General features: G+C 37.0%; 1 protein-coding gene across 1 annotated transcript in view; it reads left to right on the plus strand.

Annotated features, from left to right (window-relative positions):
* NCKAP5 (NCK associated protein 5) overlaps positions 1–26,007 on the plus strand; it is a 348,475-nt gene that overhangs the window by 219,896 nt on the left and 102,572 nt on the right. The window contains exon 6 of the mRNA XM_030454353.1: positions 8,271–8,420. Coding sequence (XP_030310213.1) covers positions 8,271–8,420 — 150 coding nt within the window. The remainder of the gene's footprint in view (positions 1–8,270; positions 8,421–26,007) is intronic.

Raw genomic sequence — 26,007 nt, forward strand, 5'->3', positions numbered from 1 at the left:
TTATTAGTCCTAAGAGACCAGAGTGCTCTCAGGGAGTTCGTAGCAAAACACCATCCTTAAAATAATCTGCTGCTTGGAGAGAAGCTCTCTTGTATGTGAAGACCAACTTGTTGCTCTTTATCTGCACTTGTTCCTCACTCAGGTCAAATCTGGGCTACCAGCAGCAGGGCTGTGCTGGCCCACATCCCTTTGGATGTGAGAGGTCCCCTGCAGGGACCCAGTGCCGCTTCAGCCCCTCTCTGCTTCTCAGCAGAGCAATGAGATGCTCAGGGAACTGTCATCATCATCAAAAAAAAAAAGATTTTCATAAGATTGGTATTACCTCTAGTTTATCCAGATGCTGTCAGGATCCAGATGTGCTGTGTTGAACTGACAGCATTGGCCCATTTTAGGCTGGTGTTGGGGAACTTCTGGTTGGGCAACAGGGTCTGTCAAAGAAGTAAGTGGCATTGTTACTAACTAATCCTTCTAATGTTCTCAGAAAGGATAATGAGAAATATTAAATAGAGGTCATTTTATGTACTCAACTCTCTAGTGACAGGAGCTGAAAAGCAGTTTGTGTCCTTTGGTATTCCAAGGTTGAGTTTTCTGTGTGGCCAAGTCATTGCTTTGTCCCTGTTTCCAGATCTCCATGAAAGACACTGATCACCCTGCATTTTGTACTGTGATTCATTTATGTTTTCAAATCATCAGAAAGCAATGCTATTTTTTAAATTCTGAAAAGCTGAAAAAAATCTAAAGGAGATTATGTTGTATTCACAGACATTCTCTTCTTTGGAAATTATTTTAACAGAAAATGCACTAGCCAGTTTACCAGTATATTTGATTTGGAAAGAATGTGCACTTCTAATCAAGACAAATATTTTTTCATTTCAGTTAAATATATTTAATCTAAGATATAATAACATATTGGAAAATTTGAAGTTTTTTTCTGAGCCAGAGTGATTGTTCCTACATTTTATTTATTTTTTGTGTGTGTTTTTTTTATTTTTTATTTTTGTGTGAACATGAATTTTTTGATTCCCTGACACGATTGTAAGACAATCCAAGTATTCCCTGATATTTGCAAAAAATTTCCTGGTTACAAAGTAATATACATAACTGGTATTAGTAATATACACATTGTTTTGTCTTAATCTTACAGGTAGTGTATTAGGTCAGTTTCTGCATTTGCATTTATGGGGAGAACTAATCAGTTCACATATTGTTGTCAATCTAAAATAGTAGTTAATACTTATTTTCAGAGATGTCCTTTAGCATTTCTTCATAGTGTTCCCTAAAGAAACCATCTATTGAAAATGGTATCAACAAGTGTAAGTACTTTGGAGATGTTCTGGTGGTCAAAGCAAAATTGGACTCAAAACTTTTTCAGTTTCATTAAAAAGAGCAATTTGTCCTTGATCCAAGTAGTGAAAGGACATTATTTAAAAAAATAAAATTAAAGGGCTGCAAAATGAAGAAAAAATGGCTTATTGCTAGCAATTTAAATCTAAAGTAATTCTAGTGCCTTAATTGCTGTTACATAAAATTTACTGAATTTAATTTTCAGAATAGTTTGGCTTGTTTGTACTTCAGTAAAAGGTAGATATTTTAGTACTGCCACTTCAGTCAAGTGTAGTTACTTTAATACTTACAAACTCCTTCAGGAAAGTTTAATTGCTGCATATAGGTTTCCTGTGAGGAAAGATGATTACTTTAAGTGTGGTACTATAATGAACCAATTTATAAGAGAATATCTGCATGTAAAGTCACACTTCATATTCTTCTCATAATACCATATCACAGAATCACAGAATCATCTGGGTTGGAAAGGACCTCTGAGATCAACAAGTCCAACCCTTGATCCACTCCCACTGTGTTCCCAGACCATGGCACTGACTGCCACATCAGTCTCTTCTTAAAAACCTCCAGGGAGGGAGAATCCACCACCTCCACATTCCAATGCCTGATCAGCCTCTCTGTAGAGAATTTCTTCCTACTATCCAACCTAAACCTCCCCTGGCAGAGCTTAAGGCCCTGCCCTCTTGTCTTGCTGAGAGCTGCCTGGGAGAAAAGCCCAACCCCTCCGTGGCTCCAACCTCCTTTCAGGGAGTTGTAGAGAGTGATGAGGTCTCTGAGTGATGAGGAACCCTGAGCCTCCTCTTCTACAGCCTGAACACCCCCAGCTCCCTCAGCCCTTCCTCACAGAACTTGTGTTGGATCCCTTCACAGCCTCCTTGCTCTTCTCTGGACCTGCTCCAGCACCTCAATCTCCTTCCCAAACTGAGGGGCCCAGAACTGGACACAGGACTCAAGCTGTGACCTCACCAGGGCTGAGCACAGGGGAAGAATAATATATATACATATTCATATATACACATATACACAACTTGACTTCTAGAACTATTTTTCTCTGCTGCTGCTTTGCTATTCAAAGTGTAGCTGAAGTCTTCCATTTTGAAATGACAATAGAATAAAAACCCCAGTGAGCTTCTGCCAGGCTGCCCTGCCACCACCATGCCTGAAACTTGGCTTGGAAGAGGCACCTCCAGACTGGTCAGTCTTTGATTTTGCTTCTGATGGATGAAGTGCCAGGGGCTGGGGGGCTGTTGATAATGTGACTGTGTGACTATCCATTTGCTAAAGACAGGATGGTGTCAACAGCAATATTTGGTTGCCAGGTTAGCGTAGTTCACTTGGACTCACGGGAATGATGTTCAGCTGGGAACCTGAAAACAAGAAACACCATCTCCTCTTATTAATCTGATAAGTACACTTAAGAGTGAACTTCACTGTGAAGGTTTTCTTCTTCTACCATCCTTTTTGAATGGAACATTTTCAAAAGAAATAGATGTTTCTGATGCATGGAACAGACAATAAAAGGATCATCAGGAAGTGTATTAATGTTACTGCAGAAGTGCTCAATAGGGCTGATAGCTTATACTCTAGCAAGGAGTGTTTTGAATGAAGAGTATGTAGTACATTTAGATTGATATGTGAGTGGTAGGAGACTTACATCAGAAACACAGAGAAAGGATTTGGTTCTCTTATCCATCACACATATTTAATCTAGGGACTGTTACTGCTCACTGTTCACTTCATAAGTGACTTCCAGAGATGGAAAAAAAAAAGAATTTTATATGTTGCTCCTGACAAAGGTAATGTTAAACTGTGAACAACTGGGGACGTTTCTGTAAAATCTTACTCTATATGTTGATTCATTTCTTTTCCTTCAATTTTGGTCAGCTTGTTCTGAAGAAAAGCTATTAGCTAAACAAAAATATAGTATTATTACCCTTGCTGATGTGCTATTTAAAGCAAAGCTGTATTTTAGGCTGACCTTCCATTGGGAGAAAAATAAAGCAAAAGAAAACAGCTGAATGCATAGACAGAAGTAAGGAAGGTAAAACCAGAGGTCATATTTGTAGCCTTATACTCAGAAGTCATTTAGATTGCACTGTCTAGTTGTATGCTTTTTTTTTTTTTTTTTTTACATTCTTACTTGTTTGCTCAGTTATGGTCATACTGTTTATTAACAAATAAGAAAATAAACATTAAGAAATAAAGCAAATTTTAAAAAAATGTTTCAAATGGAACAGACATATTCATGTCACAGTGAGATCAGTGACTACTCCTGTACCAAGCGTCTTAAGGGAGAGACTTTGTGAATTTGTCAGTCTTACTTCACATTTCTCTAGCATAATATACAGGAGTCTTTTATTCATCTCAGGTTTTGCCAGATGAAATAGGTTGTGTGTGAAGACAGTGCAAAATTTCACAGGGCATATTTAAGAGAGTCTGAGCCACAGTGTTTAAGGAAGAAAAGGTTGTGGTGGAAGGAGAGAGGGGAGCAAGGTGCCACTGGGAAATAATGTTAAACTTGTTTGAATTTTTAGACTGTGGTCCTCAGAGCAATTGTTGCCTTTTCTCAGCTTGTGCAGTTAGACAGACACTTATGCATAGCTTGGGGATATTTTTTTCATTAAAGTATGAGGAAATGTTCATCTACAGTTATATCTGCATCGACATTCTGAAAATTCTTTTCAGACTTGGAGGTCTGCAGTGGAAATAACATCATCTAAGAATACATCAAGACTACAAAATAGCCTTGCAAGAACAGCACAGACAATTTGTTATTACATAAACAATCTTGTTTATGGGCTTGTAAATTGTAGTTTGGAGGTTAAGAGTCTGCCTTTATTATGGCAGGAAGGAGTGTTAGGAGTGCCAGTCTGAATCTGAGTAATCCCACAGCTTGGAACATGAGTAATTGCAGCTAGATATTAGGAAAACCTTTTTCTGTTGTTCTCCAGTGAGGGGGGTCATATGGTCAACTGGAAGAGGGTACCCAGGAAGATTCCTGAATCACAAAGTTCATTGGAGAACCAGCTATAATAAGAATACAACATAGCATAACCTAATACTGATATAACTGGACCTGAATCATGCAGTACTGATAATAAAGAACAATCTTTCATAAGAACATGTGATAAAATTCTGCTTGAACTAAACAAGAATTAAAAAAAGATCCTTGAAATGCTGGTTTTCCCAATGAACATTGGATGACATTCAGATTTGCCTTTCTTGGGATGAAGGAGGAGAAAATTTTCAAAACAGGCAGTTTGGTCTCTCACCTTTTAAAAGCTTAAATATGATCTTTTCTATCACTGTAGTTAACTTACTTATTCATAAATAGGAACAGCACTTTCTTGTTCAGTATGCTTAAAGATGAGTTCCAACCAAGTCAACTCTGTGATTCTGTGAGTGGGAGAAGATTTGCTTTATATTCTATATATTTCTTTGTAATTCTATGGATTCTGGTGAATTATCATTTGGAATTCGATGTGGCTTTTCCTGTTCTGTTAATTTATTGGTCTTTTATTTTTGCACTAATAGTGAAAAGAGGGAGTATTATACTGCTCCTTCCAGTATCATCTAGCTGGAAACCAGCTTTCTGATGTCAGTCAGGTCTTTGCATTGTACAGCTTCATAAATCAATGTCTTCAGTGATTTATATCTTTGCATTGATTCTAGAAAGCTTCCATTTCCAGACTTCAGGGGCTGTTTTCATCTGTTGTTTTCTATTGGCTGTAGGGCCTATAATGCTTGATCAAAGGGTACATCATCAGTGTGCTATTTGTTTGATTTATAGAACAAACCTAGTACGTAGAAATAATGGTCAGGGAAGAACATCATTTTAGATTTGCAAAATCCTGTTGGTTTCAGAAAAGCAATGACAGTTTAAACCAGATTGAGAAGCTTACACAGTGTGGGACTGGATTGTAAGTTTCTCATTAATTTCTGTGGGAAGAGTCCTACAGTGAGTAGCATAATCCTGGTTTCCTTTTAGTAAGATTAGAATACCTAATATTTTCATTGTCTCTTTATTGACACAGAGCATTAAAGTGTAGATGAGCCTTTACTGTAGGATTCTTATCAGGCTGCTATGTTTGCATCCTCTTCTGGTATAGGCATGTGTCTGAAACTCTGACTGGTCTGGGGACACCAAGAGCTAGCTTATTGTTTCATTTGGACTAATTTTGCCCTCCTCACCCCCATTTTTTTTTTTTCACCTGTCCAGCTTACTTCCAGAGCTCCACTTCCATCTGTTATCCTCTCACAGGAATAAAACTGCATTGATCAGCAAGACAGCACTTACTCTGCCTTTGCTGGATTTATGACTTGGAAAGTATTTTGCTACTCAGCTTGAAATCCCAGCCTGCTTGTAATTGTGCAGTACATGAGGAGTACAAGGGAGACTATTTAGAAGATTCAAAACACAGTTGTTAGTCAAGATAACAAAAGAAGTATGGGAATCTAGAGGGAAAAAAAAGAATAAGCAGCTCTACACCAGTGTTGGATGCCTTCAGTATGCTCACTCCAGAGCTTTCTGTAAGGTTTGATTAACATCATGCAGGAAATACACATTTCCTCTTGCACATCTCTCTCTGCCCCTTCCTGCTTCCCCCCAGCTGCTTTTGATAGTAACACATCTTTCACTCTTAAGAGACTTCTGTCATTCCAGAAGTCTTTCTCATACTTCTTCATACCTGACTTGTCTTTAAGTACAAAGAGTCTTTCAGAAGCACCTGTTTTCCTTACTTTCATGAGCATTCATTTTCCACTCTACCCTTTTTTATGTCACCCCGGTAAAACTGGTTAAAATGACAGGGCAGCATCCTTCACAAACTGCATGCCTAAGCTCAATGTCTAAGGTTAATGATGTTTTCCTCTATTCTGCAGCTTTTCCAGATTGGTGACATATCAGGGACCTTTTTAGTCCATGCCTGGAACAGTGAAACTTGGTTATTATTACTCAGTAATAAACTAGCTTTAAAAATATATGAGCTGTACTTAAATGCTGAAACAGGGTTTCCAGTGGTAGGTATCTTCAGGTATTCTAGTGCACATCACAGTAAACCAGGATGTGTATTCTTGATTATGCCACTTGTGTGCAAAGTTCACCAAATTCTGTAATTAGAAGATGAATGGGTTCCCCTTTTGTGGTGAAATGTCATAACCTGTGCTTTCTTCTGCTGGTCCTGTGGGATTGCTTCCCTTTCAGTTTGAGCAAGAGAGGTGTCCCTGTGGTTATGCTTGTATCCTCTTCCATTCTTAGTCATATTTAATTCATGTCACACTCTCTCCTAAAAATGATTGTTTGTGTTTGAATTGCATCAGGCAAATAACCTTTTCTTTTTTTTTTTTCTGAGTTTATCAAAGTGTTTTATGTGAATGCACCAATCAGTACAGCTTGAAGGGAAAATGATTTAATGACTCTTTTACAGATGCTTGCTTGTTGCACCACTGAGTGCAAAAAAAAAAAAAATCCAAAACAAACACAACTATTATATCTTGGTTTGTGATGAGGATAACACTAGTGCTGGAAATCTGATGGAATGGCTCTTGGACATCTTTGTTTTGAGGCTTACAACAAGATCTGTGCCTCATGGTTTGTGTAATAGTATTCAGTGATTAAACCCATAGCTTATAAAATTGATTCTTGATTAAAGTTTTAACATGGTAATAGCTACTCTCTAAGATAGTTAATTTTTTAAGAAGACATTGTTAGGAATGTGATTCATAGTGCTGATTTTAATTCAGCTGTGTTTATGGGTTTTAATTAAGATAATGTCTTGCTGTTATTTCTCAAAGAGTTATAAGATATTTTCACAGTTATTCAAGCTGGATCAGTTCTTTGTGAAAATACATATTTCTATACTTAGAGTTTGTGTTGTGTAGTGTTTATGGGAAATGCAGCTTGGTTATAGACTGACCAGAAGATTATGAAAGTCTGTGCCTTTGTATATAAGTCCTATTGAGAAGGCACACAAAGAAAACTAAATGCTCCTTAAAAGACCTCTCTAGATTTGTGTAGACACCCATTATTTAATGTTGATTTACCTCCTATTTTTCATCCTACATCTTCTCATTATTTCTCACCCTGCATCTGCTTATAGTTAGAGAATATGGTTTACAGGATAAGTGTCCACTTTGTGCTTCACCCAGATGGTAAAATTCACTACATACAGCTGTGCAGTTCTCTTTTTTGGGCAATATTTTACATGGCCTGTTTGTAGTCTCAGTGTTTTCCTTGCTCTGTCTTCATTCCCTCTCTCTACACAGAACCTGGGCACATAATTAATGGAGTTAGTGAGATGCAGTGTTCAAACCTATGATTTTTGCAGACCTCTTTCAAAACTCAGCAGCTCTGGTCTACTCAGCAGCTCCTAATAATAACTCAATCTGACTTGCTTGTAATAGGCTGGGCACTTCTGACAATTTTGCTGTCAGTTAGATTCTCTCCAGTTGTATATTAGTGTGGATCTTAAATCAGTATTCAGCTGGTAGCTTGGTTCCCAGCCCATTATTTAGTAATTCAAATATTAACTCTAGATGAAGAAAGGTGAAATACATCAGGCATGAGCATATGTTAACTTTTCCTCAGTAAGCTGCTTTATATCTCAGTGGCAGAGTGCTTTCATTGAAAGCTCATACAGTTGGTTTTCACTGCAACTTTTGAAGAAGAAAATTTAAGTAATTTTATGAAAAAAATACATTTTTTAAATTCAGAAGTAGATGTAAGGTTTGAGTTGTGCATAGACTTCCTCAGAGCTGGCATAGCAGCTTGTTTAACAGACCCCTCATGACTCCACTTATTTAGGGCTGTAATCATGTAAGTAGCAACTTCGTCCTTTTTTTCTTCATACACAAGGCAGATTTGAAGACATTTACATAGTTGTATGCATTTCCACCTGTGAGTAATGCCATTTTTAAAAAAATTATTTCAGGAAAAGCTGTCAGAAGACAGTAAGAAATGTAAAGAAGGCATGGAGAAAACTTGCATGGCAGCAGATGAAGATTCAAGAAGTGAGAGTAGCAGCACTGAAGAGGAAAAAGAAAAGACAAAATTGCTGTTGGAGCGACTGAAAGCTCTGGAGGTAAGAAATACACTGGTTTCACACAGAAAAGACAACCCTTCCCCCTGCCTAATCCATTTATAGGCACTGAATTACCTTGTAGTTTAATCTTTCACAGTTCACCTATATTCATGTTATGGGGTATTTTTTTACAATTCATTTACCAAGGATGGACCAGAACCTTAGTTTTAGGACTGCTGAAAGGATCCCTTTGTGATTATTAGCATCTTAATAACCCCATTTCATAAGAAAAAATGGTTTTACTGGTTTTGTTTTAAGTATTAATAATGTAAGTCTAATGTAGGTGGTTTAACAACTGGCATTAAAACTGTTGCTTCATTGTGTTTTATTGCTCAACTTTTAATCTTTGAACTGCTTGCTTGAAGATTGTGGAACAGATTGGGGAAAATCTGTTACCTTGCAGACTATGTAGAGAACTGCACACTCTACATTTTGAGTTTGTTTCTGGAAAACAAGGATGTGCAAAATAGTGCACCTTGTGGTAATTCCTAACTAGAGGAAAAATTTTAGAAGATTTGTTAGGCAGCCATGAACAATGTTCAAATAAGATGTAACATATATATACATATATATATATATATATATATATGAACTTATTTTATGCTCCTTAATAGCAGCATAGGTTTCTATGTGTATGAAAAAATAAGACTCAGTATTTTAACGTAATTCTGAACTAGTACAAAGGCATATTTTTAATTACCAAGAATTTACTCCATTTTCTACTGTTCAGGTATCTATGTAGTGCTATAGGTATGGATAAATTAATTCCTCATAATGATCTTGGTGGCATTTTGCCTATGTAGGGTCTCAATAAACAAAGACTTAATCACTGGTCAGTACATTTTTAGTTTAGTGTGAAGGTTCCTTCGCACCACAGCTTTTATTTTGAGTTGTCTTGTGATCAAAAGAAAACTCAGAATTTTTGTTCTTGAGCACTTTGGTAAAAGTTAAACATAAAGAGTTATGTTGGATCTAAAATCTGAAATGTGTAGGCAGCCCCCATAATTTATCCAAAATTTTAGGCTGCTTGTAAAATAAATGCATCTAGCACTAATTAACTGTAGTTTTGCCCTGTGAAAAGACCATGATATTAAATTTTTAAGGTCCATAGACTTCTGATAAGTGTGCAGTTTACTACAGTCTTGCTTTATCTGTTGGTTGAGAATGACTTTAGGTTCCTTGTGGTCTTCTCTTTCCAAATATGCATAATTTGTGTTTTCTTCACTTTGTTCCTAATCATTCCTTGTGACAGTTGCAGTTTTTTGTGTCCTCAATTGATAAGAAGTTCTTCAATAACATCACAACCTTTATCAGTTGTGGCAAATTGCCCAGATACATAACATAATATAGACAGCCAGAATCTAGTTCTGGAAGGTCAGTGAATAGATCTTCTCACTGACATTAGTGTTGTACAGTTGCTTCTCCAAAAACAATTATTAGTGAATGCCAATACTTCACCAATTAACCTACATAAATAGTCTATCAAAGTAGAAAAATGAACTGCAGGGCCAGCATTAATTGTGGCCCAAGATAATTAAAACAAGCTGGTGTTATCTGTGTGTTGCTTACTGTCACATATTCTTGCATTTGATTTTTCTTATGAAGACTAGAAATTGTAATGTCAAAGACTCCATGGCTTCTTAATTAGGACACAAACTTTTTGGAAGTTATATGCAATTAGCAGCTCTAATCCTTTACTATTTACAGAGTAACGATTCTAAATTCTATATTAGTTTATATTGAAAGGAATGAAAAATTTCTTAGCTCCTGTGCAGTGCGTGTCTGAATCTTTATTCTTACTTTACATGGTCAGATGTTACTGTATCATATACAATTAATAAAATCAGAAAAATGTTCTTTTTCAAGTTGGTTCTCCATATGTGCACCGTAGAGTCTGAAACTGCCTGTAGACAGAACCTGGTAAAAGTAATAGCAATAATGTGGGATCTAATCCACTAATGCTCATGAATGTGATTTCATGAATGCTGACACTTTTAAGAAATCTTTTAAACTATCTTCACAGTTGGGTGTTTGTTGCTCAAAATGTAGCCAAGTCCTGTTCATTGTGCTGTTGCTAGATGGGCTTCTCTTGAAGTGTATATGGGACAATATGTATGTACGTATATAAGGGATGGATGTGTATTACAATATACATTTAGGGAAAAGTTCTACTAGGTGGTACTTTTATTACGTAAAAGGTTAGATTCAGCATGTTTTCTTCTGGTTAATACCCTCTCTTGACTGATCACATTTAAACAAAATAGTTGGGTAAGTCCATGCTCAGTTTCAAGTGAATGAAGTACCAAAAGAGAAAAGCTACCCACCAGCACAGGTATCAATGAGTAGTTTAAGTGGTACCTACACAGTGTAGTAGATTATTTGGTTTCTTTTATTGTGAAAAGTTACTTTTATTGTGAAAGTTACTGTTCCATACAGAAATAAATTGTTTCTGACCTTCCTGAAGTATTGGCATGGTAGATATGAGGTGAGTAGTGGTTTTCCTCAGGAATTTCTATCAATGCAAGGAAAACTGTAGTAATCTTGAACTGTTAGGTATGGACCACAGAATTATCAAATCTAACTCTGAACATGAAATAAGGCTTCATTTTCATAGCAAACTTTATTTAAATACTTCAATACAAGTGGACGTGTGTTTATATTTTCCTTTTTTTTTTACTTATTTATAATTTCCTTTTTTTGTTCACTTGTATTATCAACTGTATTGACAAATTTCTGTAGTACTTTTTAGGTTTTATTAAATTCTGTTTAACCTAGAAATTTTCTCACTGAATAATGCAAATCAGTATAATAAATGTCTTTGTAGTCTGCTCAAGTAAGAGCTATCATACACATCGATAAGAAATATATGTACACATTCTCCCATTGCTCCTTTCACCTGTAATCTTTTTCCATAATTTATTGTTTTCAGAGAACTCTCTTTCCACTCTACTGACTGATAAATACCATATATTTCTAATCAAATGAAACAGATGACAAATAACAAATGGTTCATATGGCCTGGTATCTCATTTTATGCAGTTGAAATTAATTGTGATTTCCTGGATATCAAAACTCCTGTGTGCCTTCAGCATTTTTAGTTGGCTGATCTTGAAATGCCACTTAATTTATTTCAGCAGTTATGATCAAATGCCTTCTAACTCTTACAAAGCAAAAGAAAAAACAACTTCTCTGATAGCTTTTCTGTGCACTTGGAGTGCAGGAAAAAAATGAAATATTAATGAACTACAGAGAATGACTTATCAGCTCCTTGGTGGAATTCCAGTTTTTTAATCTGCTTTCATCACTAAAAGAATTGCAATTTTTTTTTTCAAATGGTACCCAGAAATGTAGAAAAAATGTGCATTGGTTCCCATACAGGAAATTCAGACATATGTAGTTATATACACAATTGCAGTAAACCAGTAATGTATTTCCAAAGTGATATGCATGAAATTGGAAATTTTTCACAAAAACTTAATTTGCCTCCCTGGGTATGTTAAGTGTTACACAGACTCTTCTTGCAGGACTGTGTAATACTCCTTGTTTCCAGCAAGAAGTTTACAAAGTCACAGTGCAGACAGGAAAGCTTTTAGAATATTCTGTCTTTTAAAAAATGATGTCTGTAAAGGTCTCAAGACTGTCTCAGGGCTTTGCTACCCAATATAAGAGCTGCCCCAATTTAGCCTTAAATGACTGAAATACAGGCTGCCTGAGCACCTGCATAATTGCAGGTGAATTAAACTGATATAATGAGTTAGTGTCAGTCTTAATCTAAACACGTCTGTAAAAGCCATAGTTACTTTGATTTTAAAAATTTAATCAGTGATAAATACTGTGTCAGCTTTGAAGGCTTATTAAAGTCTGTCATTTGCACATTTATGCTGGGAGGGTAATTCAGGATGAATTAACTACATCTAACTGCATGAAATGTTACAGCTCTTGGACTTCCTCCTTTGCAACTGCAGGAGTGCAGCTTTCTTACAAAGAGTTTGGTTTTGGTTGTTATAAAATAAGCTGAGTGGGATTGCTTCTTAAACTGAAGAACCAGAGTACTTAATAAAGGTTGTTTAGGACAATGCTCAGCTTTGTTAAAAAAAAAAAAAAAAAAAAAAAAAAAAGGGTCTGTAAGGTACACCTCTTAGGGTTGGTTTTTTTTGGTTTGGTTTTTTGGTTTTTTGGGGTTTTTTTTTGTGTTGCATCCTTTCACATGCTGCATGTCCTCTCAGTTCCTCAAAAGGGAAGGGGAGTGTGAGTAGATACTGGATGAAGAGCTAAGGCTGGATTCAGTTCCCATGTCACCTGCAGATTTCCTGCATCCTGTACAATCTGTTTCATCAAATTGTGCCTTGGTAACACATCTGTATCCAGGTAAAGAGCTAGAATGTAGCATGCAAATACCTGGGAATCTGGCTGGTTCCCTCTGGCTGCTTCCAGTTCTTCTGCTTGGACTCAAAGACATGGAAACTGAAAACAGCTCAGAGGAGTGGACCATACTGCCCTGGTAGGGTAATATGTTTTACACAGGAGACAAAGAGGAAAGTAGATCACAGAAGAGGCAGAATTAAGGTTCCAAGACTGGTTATGTCTATCCAGCTCTTAGATGCTGAGTTACCACATAGAAGAAACATCTAAACTATCCTAGATCCACCCTGCAGAAAAAAGAATATGAATGAACTCCTCATTCCAACCCTCTCTCTTTTCTGGTTGCCCTAAGAAGAAAGACATAGGATTGGATTCTCACTGCATTTCTGATGAGCACACATCCCTTTCTTCCAGAAATCACTGGGAAGCTTTTAAGTAAGCAGAGTGCAGGTGTGCACCCTCCTGTGAGCCCTGTAAGCTGTATGGCAGGAGCTGAAATGTAGATTGCATCATTTGGTGCATCACAGTTGTCTTATGACAAGATGCCTGTTACAGGATGAGTAGTGCCCACATTTAGGAGAGAACATCAGATTTTTGCTAGTAGCTATTCTATGTTCATGGCAGTATGGATCTGCCTCATTTGACCACACAAGCCCGTCCCACTCCCTTCTGTTAGATGAGCAGTGTGCCGCCACCTCATTAGGGGAATTCAGGAGTTTTGCTTTTGTGGGAGAAGTCTCCAGACTTCAGAAGAGATGACTTACAGACCTTAGCTTACGGGAGTGCACAGCTAATGTTTGACTGAAAATGCAGGGCTCTGTCAATTAAAATTGACATTATCAAGAGGGAAGAGATTCTCTTGGTTTGCTGAGTGTCCCCCTTCCCTCCCAGAAGTTCTGCAGTGGACACCAGTTCCATTGGACTCAAAGAATAATGATTGAAGGCTGCACCCAACCTTGCATTTTTCACCAAATAGCAAGCCACTGGGGTAGCATTAAACTGTAACCTTGAAGTTATCAAATGAAAAGCCTTATTCATGTGTGAAAATCTCATTGCTTGCGGGTGAGTGAGGCTCAATGAAATTCTCAGTAAACTGAGCTGCAATAGCAGCAGGAGCTGCTAGGGGAGAGTCACGAAACCACTCTAATTTTAATTACAGAATTTTGCCCTCTTGCCCTTTGCAGTTCATCATGGAAAGATATGTTTTGTTTTAATAAATTGAGCTTTGGGAGAAAACTCGCTCAGGATAATAAGCTAAATGCTCAAATATATTAGAGGGGTAATTTCCCTTGTATCATCACCATTAAACAAATGAGGAAGTATGTCAAGTATTTCCCATATTATGTTTTTACTACTCTGCAGAGGAAGAAAGACATGTTATCAATGAACTATAAAAAGGATAAAAAAGAAATATGAAAAGGGTATGTATTTCCTTTGAGTAGATTCAGAAGATAACTTTATTTTAAGTGGGAAGGTGGTTGGTTTTTTTGCTTTTACATTCTTTTCCCTTCCCTTTTTTTTTTTTTTTTCCCTCATTTGCCTTGTACTACCATGTAAGGTGGTAAGAAAATGTATAAGAAAATTTTCATTTTCCATGGAAAGAAACATGCAGTAGGCAGGGGTAAAGTGCCTGAATTTCTAAAAATAACTGTGAAGAAATGTTTTTGTTTATTGAAAGTCAACTGCTTCCACTTTGGTTTCTAGGAAATTTGAACCACTTTACTTAGATGCATAGAAAAATCATGAAACTTTTAAGTATTTTGTCGAAATATTTTAAATATTTCATAGAACCAGTCTTGTTCCAGCCAATGCATGTAACCTGATTCAGGCAGAAACCTCTCCTTAGGCCACCCACATAACTAGATTCATTATGCTGATCAGTCACCAAAGGCCAATCTACTTAATCCTAATTACTGGATTATTTTACTTTTAAATCTTTACAACAGGAGACTTGTAATTAGTTTTCTGAACTCTGCGTAAGAACTATTTTTTTTTAAGCCAAGCATCAGAGGATGAAGCAGGGAAATTCTTATTTCCAGACTCATCCCATGGCTGATAATGAATCAGCATTGACTTGCATCACTGGTTTCAAAACCAGCCCAGTTTATTCCATCTCTTTGATGGTAATAACACTGGAAAACTGTTTTAGGTTCCCAACAACTGGGTAAATTTTATATACAAACCAAACAAGTATTATCAAGCTGAGTGTATTCTATAATCTGTTGATACTTGAACTCTGCTGCAGGTCTTTAGTGGGCTCAGTTGTCCCAAGTCTTTGAGGAACAGATCTCGTGGCTGCTCCCTGTGTGTCCTGGAGTGTTTTCTTCTTTGCCATCTGTGCTCACCCACTCCTGCTGCAGTCTTTAGTTTCACCTCCTTCCCAGATGTTTGTACCCTTCCCTCCTGCCAGCTCCTACCCTTCTGCTGTTCAGATCTGCCTTTTCCATCCATCCTACGTGCTGGACACAAGTTCATGAAGCTGCATTCTCCATACTTGGCACAGACACTGAATACCTTTGAGTTGCTGCATTTTATCAGTTGGGATGTTAAAAGAAATATCTTCATATAGCAAATTAAGAGTAATAGAAACCTCTTATGGAAAGTTAAATTCAGTTAGTGTGTGAGGAATATTTAAGGGAAGAGAATGTATTTCTTGCAGACATCTAAAATATTGAGGATCTACAAGGACTTTTTTTCCTTCCTCTCCTTTTACACTTTTTTTCCTAAGCCAGTCGGAATACATGGCAATTTCTTCTTTGGCATGAAGAAACTAAGATGATCTAGTAGGGCTCTGAATTCACACAGGATTGTTGAAAATAGCTCTGCCCACTGGATGTAGGAAGAGCTGTTCAGAATTGCTCTTTTTTTTTTTTCATTGCTGTACCCATTGGTTGCTGTCATTACAGAGAGACTGCTGGTACCCTGCAGATCCATCTCCTGAAGTGGGAGAGTGTCTCAATAAAAATAAGTCTGTCCATTAAGTCATTGCCTCCAGGACTGGTGGAAGAGACATAGAGCAGGCCGTGGATATCTGCATTTTTCTGACTATTCAGCTCAATGGAAGATTTAAAAAATTAGTTTCTAAAATCAACGGTGGTGCCTCCTGGGAGTTTTAGTCTGGGAAACAGATGGGATTGTTTTCTATTCTAGCTGGGGCTAGGGAAAAAAAATTAACATTGAGTTGCATCTCCTGTGCAGCACCACAGCAATGGTTCAAAAGTTAAATTTTTTTGGTCACAACATGCAGTGCTCTGACTTTTTGGCACATGTTGAAAAGGTGAAATCTTTCGGATCAACTCTTTGCCTTCTACTATGAGATAGCCACGAGGCACCCGTCTGTCAAAATTTGCTAATTCAGAGTAGTGCTCAACAGAATATGCTCCAAGTAGTGTTCCTGTTCTGGTAGGTTTTAAAACTGCTTTTAATTGCTTCAAGTGCAACATCAGGTCTTACCCAATCAGCTACTTGTGTAAAGGGAATTTTGCTGTGTATCAGATTTTTTCTTCTTTTGCCTGCTTATGCAGTCCAATAGATTTTAATAAAAATTACTAGCTTTCTAGCATCAGATATTTCAGTGCTCTTATCATACATATCCAGATGAGGTACAAGGCAATTTGGGAGGGCAGAGTGAGCAACTTACACTCTTCCTGATTTATACTTTCTCAAGGTAGAATGGTATGAAATACACTATCTCAGGGCAAAAAACATTTTCCAGGTGCAAAAAACATTTCTTATATTAATTTTTTAATTCACACTAATATTTTAGTCAGGATACTGTTTCAAAGATCCTTTGGTTTACCTATGGTGTTGACTTTTGCCTAAATTACAGTGCATGCTGTTGTAAAAACTACAGGTAAACTATTAGATCCTTAAGAGAGTATATGAGGTCTGAAACTTTTTACAAAACAATAAAGAGAACATAGATTAACATTTAATGTTTATTTTAGCACAACCAAATATTATTTCATATATTTATTTTTAAAGCAGATTATAATTTTTTTTCCATGATTTTCCAAATTCCAGTACAGTGGCTCTTTTCTAACTGTTTTGTTGGCTGACATAAAAAACACTCTTAAAATAGTTCAGAGTATTGAATATGGCTACAAGAATAATGGTTTGGTGCCAGAAGGTCTGAGAAATAGGTGTAGGCAGTAAAGAAAAGGTAAGTCAGGCAAGTCAAGGAAATCGTCGTGGTTTTATTAAACCTGTCAAATTTTCTCTATTGAAATAAATGTTAACTGTGTTCCACACAGAGACCTTGCTGTGTTGCAGTGAAGGAATCTGATATTTCAGTCTGACTTTTATAATTTGAATAATGGCAGTTTTTCAGTGCCCTTCTCTCCATGTATAGTGCTGTCCTGCTTGTGATCAGCAGATAATGTAACTTTCCTTTTTTTTAGTAATCAGGCATGTGGTACAATTGAAAATTACTCTCCCTGCTGAATGAAATGAGGTTTTCCCACACTGTGTTATAGACCTAGGTGACTGTGTTTATCCCAATACATCTATCATTTCAGAGAGGGAGGCTCAGTAGGTTTTTTTTTTTAATAGTTTCTATCAGGTATGCACTCTGGGACTGGGTCTACACAAGCACTTTCTGTGAGTCCTCACTGCTCTCTCTGACACTTCTTTCAGAGAAGAAAAGAAGTGCAAAAAAAAATCTCTCTGCAAAAGAGATTTTAGAATCATACTTTATGATTTTATTCTACATACTAATGCATGCAAGTTTGCTGACAGTAATGACAGTTGTAGAGTTTATAAACTAAATAAATAGCTTCAGTTCGTGGAGAATAACTATCAATAAAATCCTGGTATTCTGTGGATGTTCTCCACTGTCTGCATAGGAAAATCCTAATTAATTTCCCTCAGCTGTTAGAGCTAAATCACCACTCTCACATAGCCAAATAATTTCTCTTTTCATTTTTCTTTACTGGCCTTTGAAAATGATGAAACAATAATGAGGTCTGAATGGTGATGCACTTATTCTTCATTTGGTAGTGCATTCCTTTTTGTTAGTCCTGCAGAAATGCAGAATTTGAGATTTTAGTTGTGATTCTGGGCTGGTGTAGTTACACTCAGATTACTACAATTACTGGTGCTGCTCTGGCATGTAGCATGGAAGGGTCTTGACTCCTATGTTGGCCATACCTTTATCTACATATGTGAAATCTATTTGATCACATACTCATGAAACTGTATAGCCACTTGCTTTATTATGCATTCATTTTAATAATCCACAGCAGAAAATACTTGAACTATTATGTTTAAGTCTCCTTAATCTGTCATGATGACAGGCACAGATTTTAAGATTAGTTATAAATATATAAAGAGAATAGGTAAATGAAATGGGGAATACTCTGACCTTGGTCCATTATGTAGGACTCTCATTTTTGCTGATAGTTCCATAAGCAGCTGCTTTCTCACTATTAGCTTAATTTCAGTTTATCATCAAAACAGCTATACCTTGGTCCAGTATACCCTTAGATTGCTTTGAGGTGTACATATATATATATACATACATGCTTTAATACGTTTGTCTGGTTGAGATGTGCAGTACTAGTAGAAAGAAACATCAATCTGTTGGTTTTTTGGGGTTTTTTTCCCCCAAAATGGTTTTGAATTGCACACTGTCACATATGAAATTGTTAGTTGTGAGTTGCTTTTCCCATGTGGAGTCAGGGAGATCCTCCATTCTGTCCCTTCTCATGTTGAGCACCTTTCCTCTGCTTCCCATATCCAACAGCTGAAACAGGGACCCTGCCCCAGGATAACCTCAGTGCTGCCATTTAGTGTGTGCAGCTCTCACCTTCCCACTGAGACCAAGAACTGCCATATGATCTTTTTGACACATGAGCCCACGTTTCCCCTGCAACTGGAGAAATTACTGGGTTGCCTGGCAGGGCTCTCCAGTTGGATCTGGGATATAAAGGCACATAATGCCATCTAGAGGGCAGAGTTTCCTCCCTTCCCATAGGAATGTCTGGGATACATCCTGGCCTTTACATCACATATAGTGACAACGCTCATTTGTCTTTGTGATTTATGCTTTTTGCTGTTCTTTTTCTGGTTAGTTATATACTCATACAAGGCCAAGACTCAGAAATTATTGAGGAGGAATGCTCAGTTAGTGATTACAGCTCTTTCCCTTCAGTAAGCTTGCAGGTTTCCTTTTTGTCTTCAGTCAAATGTTCTGTTCTTCCACAGGAGTCTTTCTGGTTTCAAATGCTCTTGGACTTCATATTTTAAGTTAAGAAAAATTAATTTTAAAAAGAGAAGCAAGTAAAACCTAGGTTTTTCATTCAGCTTTTTGGTAAACTGTAAGAGAACCAGTAATTAGAAATCAGTTATTTTGCTGGACTAAGTCCTCTGTAAAGGTTTTGCAACATCAGTTTCAGCTCAGCTGAAGAAATGGGTCTGAGGGTTGTGTTTTGTCAGACTGCTGTGCATTAGAGGAGAAGCTAAAATCTTCCTTTCTTGTATTGCGTCTCTTCCACTGAAATACTTGGTTAGCATTTCTATTAATAGTTTATGGTAGGCTGGAAATGAACAGGAATGAGCTTTTCAGTGAAGAGGTCCTATGGCTGAAACAGTTTTTTTCTCCTTACCTGCCTCTTAATAGCTCCTCTTTTTCTTCTTTTAAGCCTTATATATTTTTCTTCTTTAGAAATTTGACATGTGCCAGATAAAAAGCCTGCTGCTTCCTCCTTGATAATTCTCTTCATTCCTATATTGCTTTGATGTCATTGTACTTTAACCTCTATTAGCAATAGTGACAGTCGTAATGTTCTTTTTCCTTAAGTAAGCAACGAATGTCTTTTCTTTAACCTTAAATCTGTAGCTGATCACCACATGCATACATCAATTTAATTATATTAAGGCTGAGTGAGTGAAATAGAGAAAGAGGCCACATAACAAGCTTTATAAACAATATAGTCTTTTTATGTAGTGCCCTGCCATACAAGGTAGTTCAGGTGGCAGAGCAGTGCAGCTGCATGGCATCATTTTTGTTTGAACTAATTAAGTCTTCCTGAAAATCAGGGTTTAGTCCCAGTAGAACAATGCATTAGCAGCCTTAGTGGGGCTTCACAGGGCTGCAGCTGTTTGGTGTAGTGTTGGCATAACTTCGTTGCTGAGGGAACAGCTTGTGTCTTCCTCTTCTGTGGCAGAATATATATTTTTCCTCCCAATGGTTCTTGTCTTCGTACTCCTTTTATCAAATATTTTGTCCTTCCCAAATGACTCCTGGGTAACCCAATTTTTACCTTTTACCAATTAGATGGTTAAAACCAGTTATTTAAACCAGTGCCGTAGCCTAGTCAATGGGGTGACCAGAAAAATTGCTCAAGAAGGATACTCACTTTAAAAAAGAATGTACTGATGGACAAAAACTGTATTTTTCACAGAGAAGTTGAAAAGAAATAAGAGACAAGAACTTCTCATGTTTTTAAGCAACTGATTTTCCCTCCTAGTGACCTTTGCCAGGTAGGAGTATTTCCCAATTGCAGGCTGGTGTGACAGGCAGTAATGTGATTGATCCTAGGTATATATTACATTGCTTTGTATTTCATATATTGATTTATTTTTGGTTTTTTCTCCACATTTTCCCTTCAGGCCGATCGATTAATCATTGATACTGCTCTCAGAACAGCAGCTTGGAATAAGAGCAGCATTTCCTCATGGTTCATAGCAGTGTTAGTGTATTTGGTTATCTGATGTCAAATTTGGGCTGCTTTCAGTTGTGATTGCTTGTGTGTGATGGAAATTTGGCTCATTGTGTAGGTCAGAGCTTGGCTGTTGGGCTGTTGCTTCTGTTGGGCTCTTCATGCCTGAACTTTTTTACTGGAGGACCACCAAATGCCATCAAATTTGACTCAGTGTACCTTCCATATGAGACTGTTATGATCACCCAGACCTTGTTTTTTTTAAGAACTTCTACAGTTTGATGCCTTCTTCCAAACTGTGTAATCTAAGGCTTTTCTTGGACCTTCTAGGGATGTAGTTTACCAACAAATATAAGCACTGAGAACAAAACCTAAGATAAATTTTATATACTGAACAGCAAGGTTAAGTAGATAATTGGAAAGTATTTAGTATTGTACTGAAACACTTTATAATTAAAACAGTATTTACTTTGCATGTAGCTGGCTTTAATGCATATGTTTCTGTATAGGGTTTTTTTTTTTCTGTTTTAGTGAAGTATTTTCAGTACAAAGCTGTAAAATTATCCAAGTGAAAAAAATGCCTCTGGCACATCTTTGTATGCTGGAAGCAGCCTACCCAAAAGGCCTATCTTTTGGTGCTATGGGAGACCTTCTTGTTCTGGCAGTTGACTTGCTAAGGTCTATCACTATTAATTTAGGATCTGAAGATAGCTGATTGTAATTATCTGCCTGCCTTAGCAAGCAGTGCACTGTAACAGGAGCAGATCTGTAGAGCCAAGCTGCTGATGCTAAGGACCATTAGAGAGGTATTGGGGAGTTTACCTTGGCCCAGCTCTAGGTAACCCCTGCAGCAAAGGTGCTGGGGTTAGGGTTAAGGGTTAGGTTCGGTTTCTCTTCCCATTCCATGTGGAATGAGCTCAGTTTGTTGGCTCCAAGGCTGTGTGAATTGTAGCCTAGTCAGTGGGGTGACCAGAAAAATTGCTCAAGAAGGATACTCACTGCTGATCCAAGCCAAAGAGACAATGTAGGTACACCTGGTGCCAGCCAGGATTCCAGGAGAAATGTCATATGGTTAGTTAGGATGCCACATCAGACAGTTTCTAAAGGCTCCAGGCAGAATAGATAGATGGGACCCCAAAATGTTGAAGCTTATAAAACAGACTTTGGGCTCTGGATTGTTGTTCTTTTGAGCAAAATACAGTTAGTCTGCTAATTTGCTATTCCATTGTAAAAGATTGAAAATAAAACCAACCAGAACTTTTAATTTAGTGAATGTCAGTGCAGAAATCAACCTGCCACGTATTGCTGGATGGAGTGAGGGGCACTGTGTGGTGTAAAAACAATAAAGAAAAAGTTCAAAGCTTTCAGAAGCAGCAAGGTGATATTTTCAAATGCAGTTTTATTTCAGTTAGCAAGAATTGAGCAGTAATTTTGTGTTTCAGTTATTAGAAGTTACCTGTTGGCTACAAAACTATTGCTGCACATTATATGGCATTTGATCCTGGTCGTAATGTAAGTGCAGCAATCCCTGCCTGATTCTCTTTGCTTGGAAACTCCTTAGCTGGAAGGGAAAGAAATAACTGAAGCCATGAAAAAAAGTTCATTTTGAACTCCCTGGGGCTGTTGACTTCTGGGTGACTTCTGATGAAGAGAGTGAAATTGCAGGAAATGTTGCCTTCAGAAATAACTCAATGCTCTCATGTAAAAGATGGAGAAACTTGTTGTAAATTTATGTTATGACTCGTGAAAGAGTTGACATTAATAGCTTATTGTGGTGGAAAGCTTTTAATTCTAAGTCTGTAAAGGAATAGAGTAAAATAATTCTTATCATAGGAGCAGGAAAATAATGTGCATTATATTTTATTATGTTTAAAAATATTTTGTGACGTTATCAATTATAGCCTCATGTAATAGTTAAAATCCATTGGATAGTGTAGCAAAGAAAAGTTATTTTCAGAATTCAAATAAAAATAAGCTCAAGGGATATTTTTTAAAATTAAAAAGCGTTACATATTATTTTCCATTTCATAAAAAGTTGAATATGTTTCTTTGGAGGACAAAAAAACCATTTTTTCCCACTTAAAGAACCAGTGGATAACAAGGAATTGATGCAAGTTTCCCATCACACAGCCACACAAATTTAAGTGTGTGAGATCAATGTTTTCCAGGCTGTCAGTTAAAATCACTTTATTGGATAATTATTTCTATTTTAACTAAACAAAGGAAGTCAGGATAAATAATTGGGGGGAAAAAATTGTGAAATTGGGCATCCATTTTCTCTGAAGACCGAGGAAAACATCTGATGTTTCATCTTGTAGCAAGAGCCAAAATAACTGGTTCTGAGAGACAACGGAATTGGTGATTTCACATTAAAAGGCTCATGAGGAAAAAAAGCAGAAATGCATTGAAGTTTTGAATTTTCTCTTTCTGTCATCATCCTCAAGCATGCTCAATCGCTGAGTTTTCCAGGGGAGGGTAGCAAGTGAATAGGAAGAAGGTGGGTGCTGGTGTTCCTTGGAGATAGTGCCAATTTAAGCTCCAAATCTGAACCGTGTGCTGTGATATAATAACAGCCCTTCAGCTCAGGTGCATGGAGAAGTCTGGAAGTAGCAGTTATGGCACAAGGGCCATTTTTCGCTTTGAACATGAAATTATATTTAATTTTCATTCCAATTATGTTAGAAAAAAAATATATAAAAGCCACTTTACAGCAGGACACCTGCTCTCGATAGAATTTCTAGACATAAAAAAAATAATGAAAATCCTGTATATATCCTTGTGTGTAATCCTTGGTTCCTGGTACTTAATTTCAAGGTTTCCTATTTAATTCCATCGTCTATAACTTTTAATTTAGTTCATTTTTTAAAGGGAAAAAAATTAGTTTTTAATGAATTAAATTCTAAAATTACTTTTTATTCCTGATTTTCTTTTATTTTAATGTGATCTGCCAAAATTTGATGTTATATTAAATGTGCAAAAAGGAATGGCTAAATTCTGTAATTTCAACTTTTGAAGAAAATGAGAATAAGGCCTTTTATATCTTATTCCTATACCTGGATATTGAGTTGTGTCCTGTAAAGACAATCTGTCTCTTGGACTTGTTCTTCCATGTCTGCCTCCCAGTGCTATGAATTCGTAGTAGAATTGCCTGCATTTACTCTGAACATCTCATCTAGAGAAGTTGGGGAAAATTAGAAGTGCCTTCTGCTGGAATAAAGTTGTCCAAAGATTAATTTTCATACATAGATCTCATATACTCTTATTTCCAAACTTTCCATTAAATTAACCTTGAAGCTGAGTATGTTACTCAGTAGGGAGTGTATAATGGAATCATAGAAAGTAGAAAACTGTCACTGAGACAGTAACCTCATGGTCAAAACTGCAAAGCTTTGAAGGATACCTCATTTATAGTACATTCTGAAATTGTCTTTCATATTGCTTGAAAAGCTGTCCTGAAAGTTATGTTTCCTCAAGATATGAATTTTTTAAGAAAAATACAAAATCCCTCTGGTTTCTGATTAGGCAACTGAACTGTTTAAAAAGTGGTTGCCAAATGTGGCCATGAACCCAAAGCCCTGGAAATATTTGTACTGGTTTCAGTGCCACTTTTACATTTGATCAAAATCTTTCCTTTTCAAATGCAAGGAAAAATATATTATTTTTTTTTTAAAAAATGGGTGGGCTGGTATGTTGTTTTTCAAGCTTCAATGTTGGGTTTATATATAGTCAGTGGTTTTCAAATAGTCTTTACTAATTTCAAAAAATGAGAATTTTCCCTGAGGAGTTTGGTCTTTTTTCAAGAAAATTGAAACAAATACAACTCACCAAATGTGCTGTGGTTAATTCATATTAGACTTTTCAATGCAAAGGTATTTATATAGATATTTATATACCTATATACCTATAACTACACATATAGTTAAACACAAATTGAAGTTAAACACAAAATACCCCTTAAGATGGATGAGGTCCACGCTGCTTTCCTTTATCTGCCTGCATTCATTTTATCATAGAATCATAGAATCTTAGTTTCACTTACAGTTTCAGGATCTCATACTTTTTTAATGGACATGGGATTTTATTTTTAGTTCTTTGATAGAGGAAATAACTGCCTGTTAATTTTACATGGGGAAGCACAGTAAGTCTGGCAGCGTGAAACACTCTCAGTTCTTAAGGGAGAACAGTTCCATAAGGGAGCAAACCACTTAAAACAAGAGGATAAAATAGAATGATGGAGCAGCTGCCTCTGATTCACAGTTTGCAAGGGGAAGGATCACAGAGTGTAAATATTGGAAAATGAGAAAATAAACAAATTTCATGACACATACACACTGTTCCCTGCATAAAGATTCAGTCTTATATCTTACATTTTTTTGTCCAGTACTTCAGTGCCTGGCTGTACGCTTCTAGGGAGATGCCCTGTGCTGTTAGAACTGTAGTAATTTTCATAGATTCATAGGATAGTTTTCTTTGGAAGGGACTTTTAAAGGTCATTCAGTCCAGCACCTCTGCAGTGAGCAGGGACATCTTCAACTAGGTTGCTCAGAGCCCCATCCACCCTCTCCTTGAAGGTTTGCAGGGATGGGGCATCAACCACTTCTCTGGGCAACCTGTTCCAGTGCTTCACCACTCGTTGCAAAAAACCTTCTTATATCTAGTCTGAATTTTCCCTCTTTTCGTTTAAAAGCTTTATGCAATGTTCTGTCCCACCAGGCACATCACATGGCTTGATGGGGCTGCCTTATTCTGAGGGCTGCCTCTTGTCTGTCATTTTACCCCTCATTGATAGCAGCTGCTTCTCTTTAGGCAGCCTGGAAATACTGTTTGTGGAAGGGGAATGCTGTGGTCCCCAGGCAGGGCAGTGCATCACACAGCTCAGCATTTTATTCACAGGATGAGTGATAAAAAAGGAGCCTTGCTGGGACTTGTGGTTTTCTGTGCTTGTACTTGTATGCTTTATCAAGTGTGTAGGCTTGATATAGACCATAATATGTAGAATGTGTGTCTTTAACTAGAGGAAATACAGCTTCATGTTGCCTGGCTCTGTTTATGTAGATCTGTTTGACTCCTTGTCCTCAAAAATGTTTTATATGTGATCACTTGGAAAAAATCTGGGGGGAAAAAAGCATCCTTTGTAATATTAAACTATTTGTTCAAAGGCCTCCACTGACAGGGCTTTACCTGTGGACATATTCTCTGTAAATAATGGTGGAATTTGCTGTTTTCTACAATTCACATGTGGGTAAACATACAAAGCCACTATTGATATATCTCTCAGTAGCCTAGATATTTATTTGCTGGATGATAAACCTTGGCTTGTAATGCAGTCTGTTTTGCTAGATCTATTCCTAACCTTCTCTTTAAAATGTCAGCTCCAGACATTCTGTGGTGTCAGAATGGAAAATGTTGAATGTTTTAAAGGTTCATCGTTCTTAACAACATTAGAGTTAACCAAATAAAAAAGACAAATATTACCATTCTTGAACCAGTTAAAAATTTACATCCCCAGCTTCTGAAGAATAGCAAATGAAAAGTAAAGTTATTTCACAGAGGAATTCCCAGGA

This window comes from Calypte anna, chromosome 7 (genome assembly GCF_003957555.1).
Source record: "Calypte anna isolate BGI_N300 chromosome 7, bCalAnn1_v1.p, whole genome shotgun sequence".
Classification (NCBI taxonomy): domain Eukaryota; kingdom Metazoa; phylum Chordata; class Aves; order Apodiformes; family Trochilidae; genus Calypte; species Calypte anna.